The sequence below is a fragment of the Dipodomys merriami genome, unplaced genomic scaffold (genome assembly GCF_024711535.1).
Source record: "Dipodomys merriami isolate MVZ:Mamm:240054 unplaced genomic scaffold, mDipMer1.0.p SCAF_26, whole genome shotgun sequence".
In the NCBI taxonomy this organism is placed as follows: domain Eukaryota; kingdom Metazoa; phylum Chordata; class Mammalia; order Rodentia; family Heteromyidae; genus Dipodomys; species Dipodomys merriami.
In genome coordinates this window covers 17,871,330-17,898,154 of record NW_027204048.1, presented here as the reverse complement: position 1 = coordinate 17,898,154, position 26,825 = coordinate 17,871,330, and the positions used below count along the sequence as shown (strand labels likewise).

Genomic DNA, 26,825 nt, shown 5'->3' with positions numbered 1-26,825 from the left:
GATGCCATTCTAAATGGGAGGTAGAAACAGCATGTTGCACACATATTTTATTTCACTTGTATTGATTATTTTATTTTATTGGTGTTTCATTAAAATAGTATTATGGTATTTTTCACAGTTTTTGCAACAGAAAAATAAAGTTTAAAATTTTTTTTTGTCAGTAGTGGGGCTTGAACTCGGCCTGGGTGCTGTATCCCAACTCTTCAGCTCAAGGCTAGTGCTCTACCACTTGAGCCACAGCATCACTTCCAGCTTTTTCTGTTTATGTGGTGCTGAGGCATCGAACCCAGGGCCTCATGCATGCGAGGCAAGCACTCTACCACTGAGCCACCTTCCCAGCCCCAAAAAATAACAGTTTTAAGGCCATTTATGGAAGATGAGCGTGGTGGTCTATGCTCTGTACTCCTAACACACAGGAGGCTTAAGAAGGAAGAACGAATTCAAGACCATCCCAGGCCCACTTTTGAGACCTTATCTCAAAAATATTTGAAGAAGATAGAGAAAGAAAAGCAGAAAGCTGGGCACCAGTGGCTCGTGCCTGTAATCTGAGCTTCTCAGAAGGCTGAGATCTGAAAATTGCAGTTTGAAGCCAGTCTGGGCAGGAAAGTCTGAGAGTCTCTTATCTCTAATTAACCACCAATAAGCCAGAAGTGGAGCTGTCAAGTGGTAGAGAGCTAGCCTGAGCAAAAAAAAAAAGCTCAGGGACAGTGCCTAGGCCGAGTTCAAGCCCCAGGATCAGAGTGTGCACACGTGCGTGCGCGCGCGCGCGCACACACACACACACACACACACACACAATGAATACACAAATGAGTTCTTGTGCAAAACCAGAGGGACTGAAGTATAAGTCTTCAGAGTCTCTCCTTTAAACATTTACCCACTGATTACCAATGTCTGTAAGTCACATAGTATTTCAAAAAACTAAGGTCCTCAAAGCAATTCTATTGTCAGAATCTGTGCAAGTCAATGGCACAAAACCTTCTCTTTTTCCTTCAAAACTCATAAAAATAGGTATAGAAAAAGAAAGAAAGTATAACATCTGGTCTATCAGACTTTCCCCTCTCTTGCTGAGAAATGACCTTGTTACACCATTCCCATCAACGAATTTCCCCTGGCTAGAGATACTTGTATGGAAAAGATACTTTATTTTATATCGATACTTCAGTCCAATTTTTATTAACCCTAAGCAGGCATGCTCAGATAGAAATAGGATGATGAGTGCCAGAGACACAACTTCCCCTGTATTCCTGTCCTGCAGAGATCACTACGCCCTTCTCCTGACTCAAGGATGACTGGAAATGTCAGGGTGCACCAAGCCTCTTGGTATCACACTGAAAATGAAACCATTACTGGGATGTGTGAGAGCAGCTTCATCTTCGGAAATACTGTAGGCTAGCACGATGCGAACGTGTGTAAAAAGTCGGGATTGAGTGGGAGAGTGTGGAGCTATTGATTTCACAGGAAATGCGTCCAGATGCATCGTTCAAAGTGTTCGCCTGCAGTGTCCAGCGCCCTGCTGGCTGGAGGGAGCTGAAGAAGCCATGTACGGGACTAGCACAGGATTAAGTTTCTTCAAGATTTCTTTTTACATCTTGAGATCTGGTTTACATTAAAGACATCTGCAGCAACAGAGAGATCTTTGTGGATTCTTAAGAGGGATGGGCTAAGCTATCTCTTTACTCCTATCATGTTTTGAGAAGATATGGTTCATCTTTGGCCATCGCATTGGTCCTGACTGAGTTCCCACGGTGCTCAGTGACTAGTTCCATCACCGCAGCCCCGAAGGAGGGGTGGACAGATGATGCTTCCAGCTGAGTTGGAACACAGGAGCCTCAGCCCAGACTGATTCGCAGTTTGCCCCCATCCTTAGAGCTCTGCTCTTCGGTAGATAAGATCTGTAAGGAGCACCTGAGTCACACAGCTTGACAACAGCTTCAAACCACACCTTTTCACCCTTGCTTTGGGCTCACCTACTCTGCATGTCACTTTCTAAAGATTCAACCCCATAAACGGGGACCTTCTCCTATTAGGATCCAAATGAAATAACCACCCACTTAAAGTCATGAAGCATCAGATATGTTTTAGCTTTGTAAAAAAAAAAATACAAAGGTTGAATGTATGCAAGAAAACTGGCAGGATTTAGGCTCAGCGCTCATGCTCATTTGAAATTTTGAGGTAGTTTTTCTTCAATGACTGTCTAGAGAGCCAATGACAAAGACAGAGATAGAACAGGCACAGAGTCATTGACGCTAGTCAATGAAATAATGAGTGACTTGCTTAATGAAGGAATAGGATCTGTATGTGTCCACACAGAAGTAAAGGTGGAAAGCTCAAATGAATGAAATCACATCTGGATGAATCCAGCTTTGATGCTACCCTTTGACCACTGCCTTTGGCAATTTTGGGAGAGCCACAACAAAATTCCAAAATAGCACAAGCCTGGCCAGATAGGACCTACGTAAATGAGAGAAAGGTACAATTGATTTTTAAAGTTAATGTACCAAACTCCAGCCACAAAGCTCAGCTCACCTCAAATTCACAACCCTCCTGCATCAGTCTCCTGAAGGCTGGAACGACCACCATATTCTGTGCCACTTTCTTTCTCCTGTTAATTTTAAGGTAGGCAATGTCATACTTGGGTGCGTGTGGCTTGGTTAGCAGATCTCAGGGCATATTTCAGATCCTGTTTTACCCCTCAGCTTGGTTCACGTGTGCAAGTTCACTACCTGCCTGTGCAACCAGCTGTGTCAGCCCTGTTAACTGCTCATATACATTTCCCACAATTTCAGCGATAGGCAGCTGGAACTCAGTGAGAGTTTTAGGTTTCTAAGTGGCATAATATTGCAATTCGCTCTGGATCAAAGCTGGAGACATGCTGCCGGTGTTGGCTCTGCCATTTCTGAAGGTAGAACATGAACAGAGGCAAATCATTTCCAGACAAAGCCACCTTATACGCTCATTGTAGAAGGCATCCACACAGCAACCTTCCGAGGATTTGAAACAGCAAAGCTCCTTCCTAAGACTATTGACAATTCTGGATTGTGTTCACGAGTGAGAAAAAAACATCACATCCATGTGAAAATGTGGAGTATACAAATCCTTATAAACTCTAAATTTCTTGTCACTCTGCCTGCCTCGCAGTCTTACAGCAACTCAAGATGCGAACTAGAATTACGTTACTTTTTTTTTTTTTTTTTTTTGGAGCTAAGTTTTAAGGAATGTGTGTTTGAACTCTTGCTTAAGGAAGTATTTTGGTAGCTCTTAATCTGAGCAACAATTACTTTCTTAAATCTTTGCAAAATCACGTTGGCACACCCAGAATCTACAACTGCATATTAAAAACCTAGACATCAGAAGTTAAGTGGCTTTCTGAAACTTGTGGTAACAAACAGCAATAAGACTTTTGGTCTAAAGAAATCTGCAAAGCCTTCTCTAAGCACAATTTTTGCCCTGACATTCTTTAACATGCAATCCTGTCATTATACCCTTTGCCTGAGGCCTATTAAAAAGCCACCTCTAAAAGTCTTTCTCGCTCTCTCTCTCCTCTCCTTGAAAAGGATCTAGCAAATCCAGATGATTATATATCCCAACTCTATACTTCCCATCATTTAGATGAAGGCCAAGAGAAGATAACCAATTTTTCTGAATGTTACAGTCCTTAAGGTCATGGGCTCACAACTGCATACTAAGATAGTGTAAAATCATCACTGCAGGAGACTTTTACTCATTTCAACAAGTCAATTTGTTATGTTCATGCCATTTTATAGGCCTGTCTATAGGACTAATGGATTCATACAATCGATTTAAGAAATATCAATTTAGGAAATTCTTTCTGACATTAGACTAGCAACTAGAATTGGTGTGCTTGAAAGTCCAAGTTCCCTTTTCAAACCACTACAGTGCCTTTAAAATGAGTTTCAAATCATATAGGAATTCTGGACTCTAGGATTCAAGTAGCTTCGCTTTCAGCTTCCTTTAAATTGCTTTCCTTATCACACCCCGCCTGCCCTACTTCATGGCCTCTGGGCCCTGTCTCTCAACCCTTTGCCTCCTAGTGTGGTTTTTACTACAGCAGTAACACCCTGCTATCATTCTCAGACCTCCAAGAAAAACAACAGTCTGCAATGTTTGCCTGAAAACTTAGGACACTATTTGAAATAAGCTCTGATTCCCAAATTTTTGATAACCCTAAAGTTCTCAAATACCTTTTACTGTTTCATTAAATTATTCATGCTACTAATCAGGTTACATATATAACATTAATACAAGCCATAATGATTAGCAAATGATGCCTTTTAAAAACACAGTTGAATTCATTTATTGTTGACTGCGATCTCTCTCTCTCTCTCTCTCTCTCTCTCTAAATACATATATATATATAATGATCTATGTTAATGATCTATGTAGACTCAATGAAAATCACTGACAGTATGACAAGAACAACAAGAATGACAGTAAAACCAAGAATCCAAATTAGAGACAACAGTCTACAAAGATGAGAGACACGTGACTTCAACATAGTGATGATAGGCTAGTACCATTTTGAAGCCACAACACCATTTTACTGGCCATAGCTCTTTGTACATGTTCCAGCTTTATTATACAAAAACTGAACCAACTAATAGCTAAACATGTTAGATGAGAACCATGCAAGGTGCATAGATGTGAAGGGCTTTGTCTAAGTGAATCCTGGCCATGAAAAACTGTGCTAGATTCTTTACAATGTCCTTTCTGTTGCTCACTTCACTCTAGCTATCACGGTCTCATTGCTTTCATTGAACAATTTCTCCACATACTATTTGCCTCATTGGAAATAGTCTGTATCTGGTTAGAAATCTGGATTGTTCCCTATTCTCCAGGGCTTCGCTTAAAATGAGAGATTCTTTTCTAGATCAAATATTACTAAGATACATGAGTCTACATAAAGACTCAAAAGAATCCCAAACTAGAAACAAGAAAGCCAATGTGAGGGAGTATACAATGTAAGGTACAGTCATAATATAAGGTACATTCATAAGTAGAATACTACTTAGCAATGAAAAGGACATACTGAATAGAATAAGTGTATCTAAAAGTACTAATGATCAGAGTCAAACATTTCTACTTATAGAAGACTCTACCAAAAACCCCCACAAAAACCTCAATCTAATCTGCAGTGATGAAAAGTAGATCAGCGGTTGCTTCTGGGAAAAAAAGTAAAGAACAGGAAAGGAAAATAAAGATCTTTTTAAGATTGATGGCAACAATCCATCTCTTGATGTAGTAGTCATGACTACTTCATGGTATTCTGAAAAATGCACCAAACCAAGCATTAAATTAAAATGGTGCCTTTTGTTGCATGCCAAGTTGTAACTGGGTTAAGAATGTAAGGAGATGACAAGGTATAGTGTGTATTTGTTGATAAAACTCGCTCAGTCCCAGGTTGCTCAAAGGTAGAGACCATTTATGCTCTGAACCACTGTGCTGAGCGAGTTTTTGTTTTCAATACATAATAAACGTCAAATAAGAAAATGGTTGTTGAGTGTAGTTGTGGAGATGGGAGGGAAGGGATGGTAGGGGAAAAACAAAGGAGGAAACAATAATGCTTGATAAGAAATGTACTCATGACCTTGCTCATGTAACTATAACCCCTCCTCTGTATAGTATTCTCACAATAAAAAACATTAAAAAAAAAAGAAAATGGTGTTGAATTCCAAAACAGTCTCTGGAAGAGGAGTATACTGACATGATTGTGCCTTGGTTTAAATCCTTTAAAATCTTATTTTGGAACTGGATTTAAAATCCAATCATCAGTGGTTCAAAGAAATCCACTTCATTACTTTCTAGTCACAACATACTTTTAGGCAAAAACACATTGGCTCTGGTCTGATAACCCTCTACAAATTGCTGGGCTTAAGGCTTAACGACTTTTACCTTTGCCTAACGTATCAACTGTCATCACAAAATACCAAGATTTGCTGCTTTTAAAGAGAGCCAGACTCATGTGCTGAGAGAAGAACTTTAAAAAGTATCGAGTCCTTGGGAAGTAGCTGTGGCAGGCAAGTTAGTAAGGTCCTGTCCTAAAGAACAAGTTGTCAGAGTGGTTCACCTTCAAGTCTGTCATCCTGCCCACCCGGGAGGTGGAGATAAGAACATTGTACTCTAAAGACAGCATGGCCAAAAAGTGTACGAAGACCCGACTTTAAAAATAACTATATCTCAAAGGATGGAGGTATGACTCAAGTGGTAGAGTTCTTGTAAGGATGAGAGAGGTCATGAGTTCAAAAATCCCAGTACCACTAAAGAAAAAGAAATTCCTGAGGGATAGACTAATGACAAAAGAGATCATAGGATATTGGGAGGCCAAAATACTTTCAGATTCCTGACATTATTTACTAGACTACAGACATTAATTACAACTTGGAAGATATAGGTTGAATCCAAAGCAGTATTTAAACGTTGGAAAACAAAATTTAAGTGTAGATGCATTACCATTAATACAACTGTAGGAGGGATAAGTTTGAAGACATAGTAGTTTCCATTTTACTATAAAGTCCTTTGTATATTTTTCTAGCTCATTGAAGGCTATAGAATACATTTACAATCCCTAAAGAACATTCTCATTCACAGCAGTTCTATACTTCTTTTCTTACTTCAGAGTGTAATATTAAAATGTAATGTTAAGATTCGTCTTAGTTTTTGTTTTGTTTAGTGCTGGGGTTGAACACAGAGCCTTAAACTCTCTCAGCTTATTTGTTCGCTGGTACTTTGTTACTCGACATGCCTCTACCCCACTTTTCCCTCACCGACTTTTCTGCCCAGGCTGGCTTTGAAATGAGGTGTTCTAGACCCCAGCCTCCTGAAGAGCTAGAACTATATAGTACAGGCACCAGTTTTTAAGGCTCTTTTTATGTTTGGTATTTTTCATTTTCAAAGCACTTCTCACTCAACTCAGCCTTTTCATTATGTTTGGTATTAGCTATCTATGTTCTGCCAACTCCAAGATACAAATCCTTAATTGGCTTTCCCAAAGGCCATAGGAAATATCACTGAGTTCTTAAGTTGGTGAGAAAACCACAAAACCACTCCCATAATTCTCTCCAGTTATCTCATTGTATCTAGTATAGATGCATCAGTAAGGTGTGAAACCCTTCCCTTGCATTCTGTGGGTCATGCCTCAGGTCTGACCATGTGAATCTTACAAATCTAACACTACTTTCTTCTTCTTCTTCTTCTTTTTTTTAATGTGCAAGACCAGATGGAGAAATCAGCAATTGTGAACAATGATGTTAAATATTCCATAATTAGTGGGCATGAATTGAACATCGTGGTGGAATTGCTAAACCCTTTGGAGATGATGCAAAAATTAAACAGAGTTTCCGATCAGGGGATCTAGAGAGATGTTTAGATAAATGATTCCTTCGATAAAGAATAAAGGTAAAATCCTTAAATTATAATCTGATTCAAATCTCTCTCTCTTTTTGGTAAATGAGCTAGAAGTTCATCTATCTATCTATATGTAAAGTTATATATCTATCTAATGATATAGATAGATAGATATAATGTTCAACAAATATAAAGAGGGCAAAGATTTGAGTCACTAAGCTGAATATGAATTCACAGAGCACAACAGTAGAAATCATAAAATCTTGAGAAAAAAATCAGGTGGCATTTCCAAAAAACAAATTTTACCGGGAAGAATCGTGTATGAATCTCTTTCTCTATCGCTTGTTCTTTTTTCAGGGGAGAACGCAGTCCCCCACTCCCACAAATGAGGCAGTAGCGTTTCCTGCATTTGGGGAAATCGCAAGGGCCAGCATATCCGGAGTCTAGTGGATAAACCTCGCCCTGGGAAAAACCACCTTCGCCACCCTGGTGTCTCCTCTGCCAGGTAAGTATGTTGCCTTATCTTTATCCAAGTAACCAGTGCCTTAGTTTTACAAATACACTGGGACTGGAATCAAGCATCTGATTTTAATCCCATCTCTGACACTGAGCAAATGAATACTATTTCCCTTCAACCATTCTTCAAAAAAAAATATGGGTGAATTAATGAACAATTAAAGCATTATGCACCAAACATGAGGTACCCATCATCACAGCGACCAATAGCGACTTCACATGCTAGGTGACAGAGCTGGACACATGGCATGCTTAATGGTTCCGACACTTGACATTCTTTTCAGTAAATGTTACAAACGGAAAGAAAGATGGGTAGGGATTTCAAACTGTATTGAAACATTTTAACATGACCAACCCTACCAGTGGAGAGAAAAGGATGGCAAGTGGAAGCCATAAATGTTATGTCATTTCTTGTGGCCAAGAAATGACGTTATGTCCACTGTTTTGTACGGTAGGTAAACAGTTGAAAATTAAAGAAAAACTAGTAGTTTCGTTGTGGTGAAAGACAGAGTGAGTAGTGCTGGAGGAGGTGTCAGCAACATGATGTGGGAAAAAAGAAGAGACTCACACAGCCTGGGGGGACAGGGAAATGGAAGATGTGGTAAATCCGCTCACTTTAGTTGCTTTTTGTTTTTTTAATTTTAATGACATTTTTTTCATTCTTTCGCCTAGTAAAGATGACAGAAGGTCCTAATTTATTATCGGACATCTATTCCTATTCCTAGATGTAAGAGAGTTTAACTGTATACAGTCACAGAAGAACCAAATACACATACTGTGAGCAAAAGCTGGAACAGCAGCAAGCATATATCCTATAATAACCACAGCTGCACACTCCAACCTCAGCTCAGAGTGCAGGGAGAGGAATCAGGCTGCACAGCCTGGGAACTGGGGCCTGGGGCTGGGGAAGAATGGCAGCGAGGCTTTCCTTAGATTAAAGCAGTGGAAGGGAGGAAGTGAAAAGCTAACTTCTCCCAGAAATAATGGAAGCCACAGACGATAACGGAGTCTTGGATTAGTATCTTCAGGATGGTTCCCTGGCCTGCATATCTGTATGCCCAAACACATCAGGTCAAAATGTATATGGTCAAAGTACATGCATCTCAGACAGCGCAGGTATTCTCTGTCCGAGATGCCTTTTGCTGCTGACATGGGGTTAAATATTAGAAAAGGAAGATTATCAGCATTTCTGTCTCATGACCGGAAGCACTGTGGGCGTTGAGGCTGAACCATAAAAACAGCGGTGTGTAAATTTCTTTTCTTCATGCAAATTACACCACAGAAGATTTTTTTTTAATTTGCATTTAGTCAAGGTAGTATTCATCTGTGCTTTTTAGAATTTGTGCATCTTCTTTCCTACATATCCTGGTGTACATTTAAATTAAGGTCATTTACATTCATTCATTCATTCACTCTTACACTTGGGCTGTGTGCTTGGATAGTGCTATGATAAGCAATGGGCCCGAAGTGACCACCTTCACGGAGTTTGTCATATGATAGTTCATTTCACTGCGCCATTCCCATGTGCCAGTCATGCTCCCCAGCATGGTACTTACATGATTTTTCTATTTTTGGGTGCCAGTCTACCACAAAAGATTGGATCAGGCACTGCCATGGTGCACAAGCTCTGCTTCCACAGTCAGGGTGCATTCAACACGTAGTGGGCCCAGGAAGTGCTTCACCAACTAATACATACTGAGACAGCAATAAACTAAATTCCCTGAAGAAAATTACCCAGATGGCAAAAGCACTCACTTCTATGGCTGCCTGGTCCATGTGAAGGAACACGTGGAGAATGAAAAAGAAGAGACAAGACAAAACCAAACAAAACTGAAAACACTTCTCAGAAAGAGGAAAGGGAAGGGGTCAAGGGAGAGCATAAATAATCCTGATAAAGTCCAAGACAGTTTAACGCCAAATACATCTCCTGGCATTGCAAACGTTGGTCACTAGCAAAATACTGGAATTTGGATTTTAATTCTTCAGTGGCAAAACTTAACATCTGCTTATCAGGTATAAAACAAATAATTGTCCTGCCCTCTTTCACACTTTCAAGTAGATTCTTTCTTAGGTGCATATTTATTCCATTTATTATTATTTTTTAAGGGATCTGTCTCTGGAGAAGGTGTGAAATCAAAACATGTCACCTGACATTTATCTATAATACTGTATTCACAAGATGAAAAAGGTAAATGAAATGAACAAGGTAAATCCATGAGTGTGTATTTCTTGGCTAATGTTTAAAATCTGAAAACCTACTCTGTAGAAGATATTTTCATTATGTAATAAATTATTATTATTATATACACAGCAGCAGAGTAGAATAATCTTAATTTTTCAATTAAAATTGTTAAAAAAAACATAAGAAAGTTGACTTTAGCTTCCTTCATGAAGGCATTCTTCACCAGGAGCTAATCTCTCTATGGCAGTCATCTGCAGAGAATAAAGGGAATGGAGTAGCAAAATCATCTGGTGTGCAACTCAAGGAAACACAGAGATACGCTGGCAGAGACTCGTGCTTTAGTGCTGCACCGACCTCCTGGGCTGAACAATAACTTGTCCATTGGACTGCTGTCATATTCCAGATCTATAACACCCTTGGGTTGAGGGTGGATCAAGTCCGGCTTCTAAAAAACTTCAAATTCTCTACTTCATATCTCATCTAGCTCTGCTATCTGTCTAGGAGGCATATGGCACGGGTATGCCGAAAGAAATGTAGGAAAGTACTGCTATTCCCTCAAGGTGTTGGTTTTTAAAACGACAATTAAGTCTACTGATATCCAACCCCTAAACAGAATAGATTGCGACTCTGGAGAAGTTTCTGTTTCCCTAATGAGCAAGAAATTCAGACACACAATAATGTCCCTATCCTGAAGAGCTATCTATTGAGCAATTTGTGAAATTTCTCTCATTAAAAACCCCACAAAACTCACCGCTCTTTAAGCCCATCGTTCAACTACAGAATACAAAAGCAAGCCTAGGCAGCACAGGTGTTTCTGAATTCATTTCGTGCATGCATTTCACTCAGTATTAATGAGCTGGTGACACACAGTGAGTATGATGGTTGCCATAGCTTTCCATTGGCAGGCAACTTCCGCTTTCTTCTAAGAGCAAGTGCACCGTGGATTCCTGCTGTTAGGCCTGCAAAAGCCATCTAAGCGAAGGGACAAGTTCTTCCTGAGCTCTTGCTGCATGAACCATCTCTAAAACACGAGTTCTTTTTGTTTTTATTTTATTTTATTTTTTCCCCCTAGGGAAGCACATGCATTTTCCCGAAGCACATGCATTTTCCTGCAAGGTTCCACAGCAATCACTTTTATTTGTGGGACACTTGGGAAGTGATGGTAATGTTTCGAGTAGGGGGAAAAAAAAAGAACTTTTTAAAAAAATATATCCATCTTATGATGATTATGTTTGGATGAAATATAGGGCTTGCCATCAACAAAATTACAAAACAATTCCACTGGGAGTGCAGACCATTCAGAGTAACTCATCTGTGAAAAAGTGAACTTTAATTGTTACTCTTGGCAGCCATCTAAGAGAAGAGTGAAATATTATACTAAATATTGCCACGTGCAATAGTAAAATACGATTTCCTCCAGAAGCAGTGCACAACCCCATTCAGATTTCGGCTTGAGTCTGGTGATTTCGTCTAAATCCTCTTGATTCCTCTCTCTCCAAAACCAACAGAGTTTTTTTTTTTTTTTTCCAAAGAGCTGAATGTTTTATTAGAACCATTTGCTCTTTTTAAGTTGCCAAAAAGGAATAAGTAAAACTAAGACTTTTATTTGGGTTAAAGCTGATTCATCAGCTTCATGGAGGTCAATGTACTTAGTCTATGAACCTTCCACTAAGAAGTTTAACCCAGCCTTGAACAAGCCAAGGTTAAATGGTCAGCCCTTGCAGTCCCCAGAGTGTTGTGGATTTATATTGTAGGAGTTTTGCTGGAATTGGAAGCTAACTGAAACAAAATACACATATGGGACATAGTCTGGATATTTTTTTTGAGGAGCTGATATTTTAAATAATTTGATACAGCCCATACAACTGCAATGTGGGGACTGTCTGAATTTAGGATTAGGGATTCCAATAGGTATTTAAAACTTTTAGATCAAAAAAATCTCTTTGAACATGATTTCATTATATAGTTAAGGTTTTCAGTATAGAAAAGGCATATGATAATTCTGTAAAGCAGAGGGATACTGTTCGTCTAAAGAACCAAGTGAAGTCTTCAGTGAAAAACATAAATCCAATAATTATTATGTGGTGATGGTTGTCTGAGATATTTATAAGTTCTGGTAAGCAAGAGCCTATGACAAGCTATTTGCAAATAAACTTTGAGTATATATTCTTGGGCTGCAGGCATGGCTCAAGTAGTAGAGTACCTGCTTAGCAAACATAGCACTGAGTTCAAACCCTAGTACCATCAAATATATATGTATATGTATACATATACATACACACATACAAAGAAGCACATATATTACATACACATATATTACATACACACAGTGGAATAATATTTACATATAACTTCCAAAGGCTATATTAAGATTAAATGTATGATATAATAAATACTTAAATGTTTTTAGGCCCCTAAAATGTTTACACTGGGGTAACAAGGGCCCCTAAATTAAATTTTTGGGATTATTTAGCTTGTTACTGATGTTCTGACTATCAGAGTCTCAATTTATGAGTAGATATTCTTGATGCCACAGGACAGTGTTATTTTACCCATATGGAAATAAAATAATCTGTAAGTATAAGTATATAGTATAAACATAATAAAACGGAGTCTTTGTTATCACTTAATAGATTAAAATCTAGGTTATATGTAATTTGAGTTAAACATTTAATCTTTGGAATGCTCTATATAAATAACAGCTTTGTATAATTACTTTCTTTTTATTACAACATATATCATCTACAGCAATAAGCGTAACGGCTACTGTTAATAACACTGCTGGAGAGATACAGAATCCATATCAGCCCTGGGAAAAATATTCAGCATGTGTTCTGTGTTGCGTATAATGTCATAAAGACTCACATTACAAAACTTACAAAAACTTTTGATTTGCACACAGTAACACTTCTGGGAGCTATCCTTCTGTGTAACTTTAGAACCAAAATTTATAGAATGCATACCATGCTAGTGCTACACTTGACTGAACAATATTATACATCTATACCTACATATGGAAACACATTAGTTATTATTTAAGTAGAAATAATCACTATAGAAGGTGAGGAATTCTAAAATACATGCTTATAAACACCACTCAGATAAGCAATAACAGCGAACTAATTAATGAATTAAAGGGTCCCCATCAGCTGACTCTACTTACAGCTTGGTTTATCTTTTTTCTTTTTAAAAAAATTGATCTAATTTTGTGGGAAGCCAAAGAAATCTGCCTTGATATATGCTCTTTTAATTTCGAAAAAGTATCCATCTGCCTTTAGTTTCATGGACAGCTCATGTGTGAGGACAAACTTGCATGTTGCATTTGAGAGTTTGTGTTTCCTGTTCTCCATTTGAAATGGGAGGAAAAATAAAAAAAAATCTTTTGCCTGTGACAGAATAGGAAAGAAGTTCTCACCCTTAAAACCAGCAGCATTGGTTTTCCAGTCATTAGCGTTCAAATGTCCCGCACGGGAAGTCCTGACAATAACATGCTGTACGTCTCTCCAGGTCAGAAACGGACTGGGGAAAGACAAGGTAAGAATCATTGTACCAAAAAAAAGAAAAAAGATGGGGGAAGCAGAGAGTCACAAGCAAATCAAAAAGCAAAATCAAAATGGCAAAGTACTAAAAACAAAGGGTCAGAGATTTGGGTTTGGGATAACCAAATGCCAAATGCTGCTCTTGTTCTCAACGTGGACAAGTGACATTCGTCTTTGGGAGAATAGAAAATGTAAACCTCTACCTTGAAGAAATCATATATTGGAAGTTGTTGGTATTTTCTTTTCTTTTAAGGGTGAGGATTTCCAGTTTCCTCAACTGTGGCACTGTTGTCCTTTGTGGAAAAGTTTGTATCGTCCTTGGAAACTGACAGGAAGCCACTGACAGAATGGAAGGGCTCCTGTTCAGTCATACAGCTAGGCAATGAACATGTGACTTACCAGCCCAACTAGCAAGGTTTATTTCACCTTCTGCACAAGTATAGGTAGGATATGGAAAAATGTCAATGGAAACCAAGCCCTCATCTTGAGTGCTGTTTAAGGGACATATCTCAAAGTTGTTCCCAAGTTGTGCACAGAGATTATCCTTGGTTTGTTCTAAGTGGTTGAGGTACTAAATTCCTTTATCTCTAGTTCTAGTGATTCATTAGCATTAAAGAGTACAAGGTACCAGCTATCCGGGATACACCTTATGAATCTCAATACACATATACATTAGTTCTTTCTTAAAGAATAGATGTAGCTAGAAGATATTTGCGCCACTGTATGCATATGAAGCTCCTCAAGACAATCTTTTACTTAATAAAAATTGTGATAGTAATTACCACACAGTCTATATAGTTATTGTTTTGTTGTTGTTTCTCATTGACCACCTTCAATTCAGGGCCTGAGTGCTGTCTTTAATCTTCTGGGCTCAAGGCTGGCACTCTAACACGTGAGCCACAGGTCCTCTTCTCATTGTGTTGGTGATCATTGGAGATCACAGACTAATGAACTTTGCTGCCCATGCTGGCTTTGAACCACAATCCTCAGATCTCACCGTCCTGAATAGGTATGATTATAGATGTGAGCCACCTGGCCCACCTTCATTCCAGAACTTTTTATCGGATGGAGCACAACATTTCAGAGGAGAGAGGACAAAATTACCATTTTAACTTTTTTTTCCCCCAATAATGCGTATTAGACTCAGAGCCTTGTGGTTATTATTAGGCATATGCTCTGCCATTTGAGCCACACCCTTTTGCCTTAGTTTATTTTTTTAAGAGAAGGTTGAGAACTCTCCAACCACAATCCTATCTCCACCTTCTGAGTAGCTGGGATTACAGGTGTAAGTCACTACATAGAAAAAAAATTATTTTACTTGCAGCTGAGCTATAATGGTGAAGTCGATGCATTGCTTCATTTCATACTACAGTTTTCCTCTAATGAAATCTAGGATGAGAGGGTGAAGTTGCAGTATCCACACAAGGATGGCCTCCGAGAGAGAGAGAGAGAGAGAGAGAGAGAGAGAGAGAGAGAGAGAGAGAGAGAGAGAGAGAGAGAGAGAGAGAGAGAGAGAGAGAGAGAGAGAGAGAGAGAGAGAGAAACTCTGTGGCCAGAACAGATGACTCTTCCTTTTAAAAAAATTTCCTCATGTAAAGTGTGAATATTCATATCCTCTTCACTGAACTGATCCAATCACTAAAGGGATGCTGGTTACTTAACCCTAGTGCTGGTGTATGATAAGTTATTAAGAAGTGATAGCACATACTTTTGTAAAGTAAGAGCTGCTACTCTTATTTTGTGTCTTGGATATGAAGAACACAGGGAAAAGGAAAGCACTATTTGTTTCTGATAGTTTGTCATGCTCTCATGCCAAAACATGAATGGAAAGTGAGAATGACCATTTTTTAAATTTTGCAAAGGGGTTAAGACTTGGATCCAGACTAATTTTTAAGGTTTCATCAGCAAAAGAACTTAACATTCAAGAAGCTCAAAACAGACTTTTCATTTTGCTGGAATATAACATTTATTAAGACTTAATTTTAGAAGCTTATAAGGCATGCAGCTCTCAAGGAAGGGACAAAAGTAGGTGATAGTTACCACAAGGAAGGAAACAAATGGCATGATTTGGCCCTTTGCAGACTAAGCTTGAATTCAAATGATAGTCCTGTACACTCCATGTAAAGGAAATGAGCCAGGGTAATTCTAAATAGTGGTTTCAGCATTAGATGCTGCATTTGACTAAGATGTGATATCTATATCCATTCTCTTCCCTATTACATTACTTGGGTAAAGGGCAAAAACAATCACACACACACACACACACACACACACACACACACACACACGCACACACACGCACACACACACACACAATTTAACTTGGAAAGAAATTCCTGCTACATATTTATGGTATGGCAGAATCTTTCCAAAAGAAAACACATACTGTAATTTTTGCAATGAGAGAACAGCAGGACAGCAAAAAAGCATATAGATTAAACATATATGTCTAATAAAGCAACCTAGTAATTTAAAATAACCCAGTTATAACTTTTATATTTTAAACCATGCCCTTCAAGGTGAAAAGGATTCCAGGCTGTCTATTTCCAAGGCAAAATACTTTCAGAAACATCCACCTACCATTGGATTTGGGGCATTGAAACATACCATTTTCCCTAGAGAATCTTAGTGATGCCAAAGTATCAGACTACCAGAATAGGGACCATTTTCCTGTACTTTTTGCCAGCTAGATTCTGGCATATTCAGCCAGTCAGCCTGAGGAAAGGAGTTACTTATTCTCATGCTAAGTTACAAAGGCTAGTTCTTAGACAGCAGGTAGTTAAGAAGGAATAATCAGCATCAGGAAGTTGGAATTAGGTGTGGATGGAAGGCAGTGTTTGGCTATCTGATAATGCATACAACTTGGGAAATGCTCTAATTAAAATGTCCTGAATTTCATCAAAATAAATAGGGAAGAAAAAATGGGAAGCTAATAGATTTGGAATAAGTATCATTTTTATTCGTGGGAAGGAAACAAATGAGCTCAGGAAACAAGTTATAAGTTAATTTTGGAAGAAATTCTGGTTTAGTAATCATGGGCAGCCCAGTAGACTCTTGTTTATGAAATACTTTAGTTTACATTGTGGTTTATATTTGCATTTATGCTCACAGGAATGACTCAGAGGTGAAGACTGAGTCAAACTATCAGAGATGGTAATAGAAGTCCCTGGCAATGGTACCCGGCGCAGAGCAGAGAGGAAAAGCTAAGTGAGTGTCCTGTGGGTGGTACAGTATATCTATGGTTTAACAAATGCACAACAGCAACACAGGAAGGACCCTTCTGACCCATTCCCCATATAGAATAAAAGCCGTGCACCCGTGCTCTACTCATCTCAGAACACCTCATGTTTAAGAACAGGAAGATTGAGCACTGAGACATTGGCAAAGCAATGATGAGAAAGGGACAAACACTCACAGATCTAGAAAACAGGAGTCAAAGAAGACTCACTCCTGAGGCTGCTGAGCATCTCCCCATAATACCCATGTGGGGGTTTCTTCCTGGAATTATTTACCATTCGCTTTCAATAATATGCAAAACAAGAAAGTGTAATGTTTCTAAAGACCTTCATGATCTGAGTAGCTGTTTGATGACCTTTCAAGGCAGTGAAATGAACATGACTTTCTGGAGAGTTCTGTAGACGTAACCTTTCCCGGTAATGAAGGTTATCATCTTTTATTGACCAACCCTTAGTGAGCAGCCCTTGCCAGGGTCCAGCACTGCATGCTTTCCATGTAATATTACTGGTTAATCTTAAAATTATACAATGTAGGATACAGTCTCACTTGTGTTCATTTCCCAGAAACAGAACCGAAGCACTGAGTTACCCAGAGTCAGGAACAAACACAGGGAACAAGAATGGAAACCAACTGGGCTGAACTGCAAAACCTGTGCTACGGCTCACGACCTCGGGTTCGTTCCAGGGTGAATCCACAAAAGTGCTCCTAAGACATACAGACTCTGGCTTCTCTGGCCGTTCTCACACACGGGGGAGCAGGGGGTCATGCTTGGCACCGCGTGGTCTCACGGGTGCATCATCTGTGCATACACACTGTTTTCTCAACTCACTCTTGATTTTTACCACACTATTCGAAAGATTCTTGAGTCGATTTGTTTAGCGGTTTCTGAAAGGCCTAACTAACTTCTGTATATTCTATGCAAAGAGAAAAAAATACCATGCCAGGAAAATCCTATCTCTAGACTGTACTTTAAATATGCACTCTATCATAGCAAGATTCCATCATCATTACCATTACTACTACTGCTACTACTACTACTACAACTGCTGCTGCTGCTGCTAATGCTGCTGCTGCTGCTACTACTACTATTACTACTAGTATTATTATGCTGACTTGAACTCTGGGACTTGGTACTGTCCCTTAGTTTTTTGGGGGGTGGGGCTCCACACTGGCACTCTACCACTTGAGTCATGGCTCTACTTTCAGCTTTCTCAGAGGTTAACTGCAGATAAGAGTCTCATGGCCTTTCCTGCCTGGGCTGTCTGTGAACTGGGATCCACAGACCTCAGCCTCTTGAGTGGCTAGGATTATAGGCGTGAGCCACCCAGTATGATTACATTATTTTATGCCATCATTGATGTGAATTGGTTGCCTTCTTAGCCATGGCCACAGTTAGATGTGACTACCAGCCTGGTGAGGTCAATTCTTCTTAGAGAGTCAGCTGGATCTATCCGCGAACACTTCTAGTTGTCAATTACAAGAAGGGAACAGCAACATGACCACGGCCTCAGGCTTTTGCATTCCTGTTCAACGTATTTCATGGGCCTCACATGAGATTGAGAAGAAGTAGAATGAACCCCAAGTGCTTCTTACTAAGCTTCTAAGTGAAATTGCTAGCACTTAGATTGAAAAAGAGAAAAAATAAAAGCCATCGCCAAGAGTTCTTCCAGGTAATTCTCTAAGGGTGTATTAGAAGTGGCCTGCACTTGCGGGTACTTGAAACCAAGGGCCAATTTGAAATCTTGGGCAACTGCATTTATTGAAGAGGAAAAAAGGACTCCCACTATCTCAAAGAATCTATAATATGCAATGCAGTGGTTAACTCATAAAATGGACAGTAGACACATCCCAGAAGAATTTATAAAAAAAACGAGGAGCTAATGCAGATAATAAAACCTCTTTAACTTTATGGGCTTATCTTTTTTTTAATGTACAAGTGTGATTCTAGCTAACGAAATGACGAAGTTTATTACCCAGATCAATGGGGGAAACTGCATGACCAATCAGAAATCATCCCAGTGTAGCAACTTGCTGAATAAAACAACAATCCAAGACAAACTTGGTCTCTTTTCATCTTTCTTAGAAAGTGCATGAAACAGAAATGGGAATAAGTAGCCAGAAAATTAATGTCCTTCTCGTGCTGAAGAAAATTGGTCATTATAGGAATGGATTTATCGGGAAGTAGATGAAGATGAAGCATAGAGTGCTTAAAGCTGAGATTGGTAAAAACATTACATTCTGATTGCTGCCAGTACATGGCAATGATAACTCAAGAATAGGATACACAGAGCACTCAGGAAAAGGAACCAATATTGTTTTGCAAGCTAGGGAAGTCTGTGAAAGGGGTCACTCGGCAAGGAGGATGAGCCCCTCCTGGGGCATTGTTGGTATGTGTTCTACTATAATTCAGAAGTTGCTGGTGATTGCTGAAAACACAATTATGAATAGCCCAAGATTTAGAAACACAGCTTGGCTTGGAATCCCCTGGATGCCCACTCACACCTGAACCAAAGCAGAGAAGATGAAAGAAAAAGCAAAACAATGGTGCAGAACTACCCACACTCAATTTTTATTTCACTCTCTTGGGAAAGCTGGCTCTGATTGTATGAGTGAACTCAAAACAAAGGGAAAGGAAGCCGATTCTTAAAACACACTTAGGCAAAGATGTCCCTAGTGGACAAGAGCAAGTTAAGTCATTTAAACTAAAGTGAACTTTACCCCTTGCAAATTCTGGCTTATCACTGCAGGTAGGTGCTCTGCCATCTAAACCAGTTCCTGCAAAGATATATTTTTGTCCATTCAATAATGGCGTCCTTGAGCTCTTACACAAAGAAAACTAAAAAATGGCTATACAAGGCACAGGCTGTGTGCATGGGGACAAAGTCCTAGTTATTCTGGACCTCATCTCTTTAGCGAACATAGAATCCTGGATTTATGTCTAGTCCTCAATTTTTCAGGCCACAGACTTTAAAATTTCTGGCATCCAGAACATGAGACAAACAGGACTTGCGTCTCTGAACTTACCCTACTTAGTTTGAATGGAAGGTTTGGTCATACACAGTCCCTTCCCCAAAATGATATCTTATCATCCTGGATATAGCACCAGGTAATAAGTAATTCAAAGTTAACAAGCTGAGTCATGCAAGAAGATATAGCAGCCCCATTATTTCTCTTTCAAACTTGTTGTATGGAAATAATAATATAAGCTACGTGCTGGTGGCTCACACCTATAATCCTAGCTACGTAGGAGGCTAAGATCTGAGGAGCATGGTTCCATGCTAGCCTGGACAGAAAAGTCTCTGTTGAGACTAATCTCCCATCACCCACTCAAAAATCAGAAGTGGAGCTGTGGCTCAAGGTGGTAGAGTGCTAGCCTTGAATAAAAGAGCTGAGGGGCAATGCCCAGGCCCTGAGTTCAAGCCCCATGACTAACAATAATAATGAGAACAGTAATAATAATAACATAGACTCCAATTACCTGAAGCAAGGTAGATAAGCTATTTTAGTGCCAAGTGTCATGTAGATACTTATGATGTCATTCATGGGTCAAGCAGAATTATCAGTATATGTAGAGATGCATCGCAACATAGCAGGGGTATATATATATATCTATCCCATCAAGTGCCATATGATTTTGGGGGTGGGTCACGTGCCCCATGAAACCATGGGTCAGATGTTCCCCATTGTGCAGGAAATCAAGAGAAAGTCATGCCATGTTTTCTAGCTCTAAAACACCAGACAATTCACTAATTTGTGTAATAACTGTGCCTCTTTCCCCTTCTGTAATGTGGAGATGAACATTGACTTGGCAGTGTAATTACAAAATTTATAGAAAATGATGAATATAAAGTCCCTAACATGTGGTAAGTTTTTAAAAACAGTGGTCACTATAATTAATGTTAATGACCTACCATATCAGGAGAATTCCCAGGGACTAGTAATTTCTGAATTTAACTTAGCATTTGATATATTCGTTTAGTTTAACAATTTTTTTGGTATTCTTAAATTTTTTAAAATCTATTTTTAGTTTCACTAACACATAACAAAATGGCATATTTGGCACCTTGGCACATTCTCTTTGTTTTGGTCAGTTGTGGGGCTTGAATTCTGGGCCTGGGCGCTGTCCCTGAGCTCTTCGACTCAAGGCTCTACCACTTGAGCCACAGCGCCACGTCTGGTTTTCTGGTGGTTAATTAGAGATGAGTCTCACAGACTTTGCTGCCTGGGCTGGTTTTGAACTGTGATACTCAGATTTGAGCCTTCTGAGTAGCTAGGAGTACAGGTGTGAGCCACCGGTACCTTGGCTCATTCTATTCAGAGATCTATTCAAGGAGATCTGTTTTAATAAAACCAAGGGATAGGTAGCAATCTGTCTAGCTGGGAATGAACTATCCAGTGGTTACAAATGCCTTCTATTTGTGGGTGATCTGCTCTGGGAGATGAGCTGGCCGCTGCTGTTGTAGAGAATGATAAAAAACAAAAAACAAAAAACGCTGGTTTAGATCAGAACAAACACTGCAAGCATTCTTATTCATTAATTGAATAAAAATACTTCGGATACTCATATACAATTCAAAGACTTGAAGGGCTACCACTAGAAGTTAGTGGCATATACCTGTAATCCCAGCTACTGTGGAGGAAGAGAGTAGGATCATGGTTTGAGGACAGCCGAGGCAAAATTAATGAGAATGTATCTCAGATAAACAAGCTGGGCACAATGTGTATGCCTCTAATTCCAGATACTGGGAAGATAGAATCGACAGCCAAGAAGGTTCAGGCAAACAAAGGACTTAGGATATGTGGCTCAGGTGGTAGAACACCTGTCTAGCAAATGTAGTCAAGCAGTAATGCACTAATGAAAAAAAAAAGACCAATGTCGACAGGGATGGAGAATACCTAGAAGTGGGTAAGATGGAACTTTAAGAAGATGGAATTTTAGAAAATCTTTGCAGAGGACAGGAGATGTAGCTCAACTGGTAGATCACTTGTCCAACAGGCAGGCAGCAAGCCCCCAGTACTGAAGAAAAAAATAAAGCTACCTAAATCCTTTGACAGGCAATGAAGTAACTAACTATATCTGTTCATATTGTTATTATTACTTATGGTGGTGGACCTCAGTCATGAAGAAGAAGGGACTCTCTCACTCACTTAGACACTATGGATCTGTTATTATTCTAAGTTACCTTACAACTTTTCCCTCCCATTTGTTCTGCTAAATATCCTGGATTTAAATAATAAATTGGCACAAGCTAGCAGAAGTATATATATATATATATATGGTTTTTCAGTCTTCAGGTTTCAGTCTTAAGTGTTATTGAAAATTACTAAGCATTTTCGATTCTAGAATGCGAAATAAATGTTGTTGTACCTATTTTCCAAACTCCTGGCTTATGAGACTAATTCCTGGCAGTCTTTCTAATGATCAGACATCAATAGCAGCAAAATAATTATTTTTAAACTATACACTGTGCCCATAGAGGAAAAGACAAACACGAATAGAAATCTAGTATAAAATGCTTGGGGGTATTAAAAAACATTCTATACTGCTGAGGTTGGAATAAAGAAGGTAATTTTTAAATTTCTTTTCTACTGGCTTCCTCTATTATGCATATTATAATGACAAAAGTACGCCTTTCTTTAGAGGTACACAAGAAAAATATCCTTCTGACTAATAACACTTAAGGCTATGGAGTATTCCTCCTGAGAGCCGATTACTTTCCCACTATAGGCAGTGCTGAACTCACATCTTTCTTTTCTTCCTGTTTTCACATGGAATGCAGAACTCCAGTACCCACGGAAAAAAGACACCAGGAAATATGGTCCATTTTGGTCTTGGCAGCTACAAGCTTCAAAACCAATATTGGATGGTGGATTTCATGTTATATGAGCTACACTTTCTTGCCACTGAATGCATTTCCTCGTGGAAATACCTACCAAATTACAGTGATGGGTGCTATGCCTAGAATGCTCACGGTATAGGCAGGCATACTGTGAAGGGTATTCTACGTCCATTACTTCATTCATGCCTCAGGAAAATCCTGTCAGGCAGCTATTGCTACTACCTTCAGTTACAAAATAAAGTATGTAAAGCGTATTGGTCTGGCTCAGATTCCCATGATTGGGAGGCAAGGAAGCTGAAGTGAGACTCTCCAGGATCAGCACTATGCAGGAACGGGAAGTCAGGCAAGTCCTGATGGAAGGGACAGGTTTGAGCCTCTACTGTGAAGCATGTGGAGGAAATGAGCCTCTCTTCACTTACCACCTCACTTTCAATCATGTTGTGGCAGGATTTTTGGAATTTGACTGGGATTTTGTTCATCGTGCCACCCTTCATTGGCAGGCTTGAGTTAAGTGTGTGCTTGGAGAGGGCTGTCATTTCAATCTTGAAGGTCCTTAGAGGTTTCTGTGCTAATGGCCTGGGCCACAAGGTGGCACTATGGGGAAGTGCTGAAAACCTTTGATGGGTGGGGCTTAATGAGAGGATCCTAGGTCACTGGGGTGTGCCTTAAATAACAGTATCAGATCCTAGTTTCCCTCTCTTCCGCTCTTCTCTATCTCCTTCCTGGTCATGAAGTTAGCACTTTGCTCTATCATATGCTCTTGCCATGATATAATATTTTACCACAGGCCCAAACAACAGTGCCAACTGACCATGGACTAGAGAAAAAAAATATTTCTCTCTTTATAACTTAATTATTTCAGGTTCTTTGTTAAAGTAATGGTAAGCTGATTGATAAATACACTAAATAGAGCAAGGACAGCATCACCATTTTGGGGAAGCAGCAGGAAGTGCTCATTAAGAATGAATAATTTTTCTCAAATGGGAATAAAATGAAAAAGAAAATGGAAAGGAAGGGAAAGATAAAAAATTTAAGAGGGAAGCCAAAAGGGACACCAAGAAAGAGAGAGGGAAACAGTTATATATACAGTGCTTATAAAAAAACACAGAAATAAAGAAACCCATCAATAAATCGAGAGCAGAACGACAGCAGGAAGGCTTGCAAAAGTCTAAAATGGCATTATTAGGAGCGAGGTTTGATTTGGAGTAGATTGGCAATGGGTTTCATACTGTGGAAAATTGAGTTAAATGATGTGGAATACAAATGCAAGAACTTCCTGTATTTTTTTTTTTTAAGGAAAGAGATGACAAGAAAAGACAACATAATATTTTTGGAGAACAAAGAGCAGAAACTGGCTTACAGATTCTTTGCTACCTACATCATATGGTCCCAAGTGCTTTAGTTACATTTCTCCACTGAACAGACACAAAACCACACAGGAGACAGACAATGTTGCTATTTTCTTTTTGTATTTTTTAATCTAATTAATTGTTTGGCCAATAGTGAGACTTGAACTCAGAGCCTGGGCACATTATTCCTGAGCTTTTGTCGTTGTTGTTGTTGTTGTTGTTGTTCAAGGACAGAGCTTTACTACTTAAGCCACAGCTCCAAGTCTAGCTTTTGGATGACTAATTGGGGGAAAAGAGTCTCAGGGATATCCTGCCTGGGCTGGCTTTGAAGTGTTATCCTAAATCAGCCTCCTGAGTAGCTAGGATTATAGGTCTAAGCCAGTAGTGCCCAGGATTATCTTCTTTTAATGGACCTGGAAACTAACAGCTAGAAGGATGAAGCATCTAATCCAAGGTCATCTAACTGGTAAGAACTAGGGCAGAGGGGGCTGGGAAGGTGGCTCCGCGGTAGAGCACTTGCCTTGAATGCCTGAGGCCCTAGGTTCGATTCCTCAGCACCACATAAGCAAAAAGAAAAAAGCTGGAAGTGGCGCTGTGGCTCAAGTGGTAGAGCGCTAGCCTTGAGCTGAAGAGCTGAGGGACAGCGCCCAGGCCCAGAGTTCAGGCCCCACGACTGGACTCCCCCCCTCCCCAAAAAAAGAACTAGGGCAAAAAAGTGAAGCCAATGCTCCCATATTTTGCTACCCAAACTCTGGAGAACCCTGTAGGCTTTGTCAGTTGTCAAAGTCACAACTGATTAAAAACAAAGACTCAATGAAGGCTGAAATTACTCAACGTAGTCTAGGAGATATTGATATGGAGCCAGACCCCCTAGATAAGTCCTTAAATATATTCATTTTATTACAAAGGCAAAGAAAAAAATACCCCAAAAGCTTTCACTCAGGAATTTTTGAGAAAAAAGAAAAACCCAAAGGAAAACAAGATTTCTGGTTTAAGATGTTCTCTGAAAAGCAAATTTGGGGAGAGAATTTAGAAGAGTTTAGTGTATTGAAAAGCAGTGAACTGGTAATACATTGGTTTCCCTTACTAAGTGAATCCAGGAGACACATATTTGCAGGGCTGAGAAAATATGCCACTCTGGAAATGTGTACTTGGAGAACCAAAGTAAAATAAACAATGTAAAGGTTTATGTTAGCTCGAGAAGAAATAAATCAAAATGAAAAACTCTAGTATGTTAGACCTAAAGTAAACTAATGACTTAATAATTATTCAAATAGACATTTCTCTAAAAGAAAAATATTGTCAAGAAATAAATGAACTAGGATAGTCTGCTGCCCAGGTACAGGTTAGAGGATGAAAAGATGGGGAAATAAAGGAAGGGAAGAAAATAAACGTTGGTACAGTATTCACAGCAAAAAGCAAAAGGAGGTACTTTCTCCGTAGAAGATATATTTATTCTCATGTCTCAGCATTATGTACAATTACCTAAAAATGTAAAAGCTAAGAATTAAAGAATGAAATTATTTTTTTCCCAAAAATACGCAAAAATGTATAGACGAAAAGATGATTTGCACATAATACAATTCAGGCAAAATTTAAAAAACATGAGAAAGACACTCAAAAGGACAAATTAATTCCTTAAAAGGAAACTACATCAAAGACTGGTATGAACTACAATCAAAATGGAAGAAGATGCCACTTGTGCATGGAGATGGATGAATGAGGATTCAGGAAAAGCAAAGTGAGAGGAATACAGTTGTGATCAAGAACTTTAATTCCTTTCTGGAGAAATATAGTCTGCTTATATGATACAGATGGTCTAATAATATTAATGTAAATGCCCTACACAGTTGTTTTTGAAAAATGGATCAACTGAAGAGAAAATGTTGAGATATATAGAGGCCCAAGGAAATTGCAATAATTGTATTTCAGAAAAACAATGGCAGGCTGCCTACTATCTAACCCTATTATCTGACCACAATGTAGTGGAAAAACAATGAATCTCCATTGCAACAAAATTCATTAAACAATTAAAACTACTTTTCTCAATTGTCATCATATCAAAGAGAATGTCAAAACTTAATTAGACATAATGACAATCAAACAAAAATGTGGTCAGAGGTAAATTCACAACTTTAAAACTTTCATTAATGTTAAAGTAAAGACAAATGAACCATGATTCAACCAATGAGATTCATAAGAGAACAAAGTGAGATTATAAAGAAAACAGGAAATGAAAGTAATGAAATTAAACACAGCAGATCAAAAGATCCAAGAACTGGTCCTTTGTAAAACAGTAACAAATCTAATCAAGAAAAAAAAAGATTTTAAAATGAATAAAATAAATCCTAATTATTTAAGGCAGTCATACAAATCAATGTACAAGATGTCAATTATTGTGCAAAATGCTGCATATTTACGAAATAAACATGGTTCTGAAGAATATGAATTTAAAGTTAAAATAATGAAAGAATTGTCTATAGAAAAGCATTGGGGACCAGTGATGGCAAGTACAATGATCCCAAAGATATCTACTAAAAACATGAATTACAGGGGCTGGGAAGGTGGCTCAGTGGTAGAGCGCTTGCCTTGCATGCATGAGGCCCTGGGTTCGATTCCTCAGCACCACATAAGCAAAAAGAAAAAAAGCCGGAAGTGGCGCTGTGGTTCAAGTGGTAGAGCGCTAGCCTTGAGCTGAAGAGCTGAGGGACAGCGCCCAGGCCCAGAGTTCAGGCCCCACAACGGGACCAAAAAAAAAAAAAAAAAAGAAAAAAAAAACATGAATTACAGAGTTTCA

At 39.0% G+C, this 26,825-nt stretch overlaps 1 protein-coding gene and 1 non-coding gene across 6 annotated transcripts in view; both read right to left on the bottom strand.

Moving 5' to 3' along the window:
• The window catches only part of Pcsk5 (proprotein convertase subtilisin/kexin type 5), a 394,004-nt gene that overhangs the window by 161,033 nt on the left and 206,146 nt on the right, over positions 1-26,825 (bottom strand). For all 5 annotated transcript variants that reach the window (XM_070035766.1, XM_070035767.1, XM_070035769.1 and 2 more), the window contains exon 10: positions 13,479-13,582. In XM_070035766.1, coding sequence (XP_069891867.1) covers positions 13,479-13,582 — 104 coding nt within the window. The remainder of the gene's footprint in view (positions 1-13,478; positions 13,583-26,825) is intronic.
• On the bottom strand, positions 7,720-7,878 carry LOC138837047 (U1 spliceosomal RNA). The gene has a single exon (XR_011375148.1). It is a non-coding gene; the product is annotated as a U1 spliceosomal RNA (small nuclear RNA).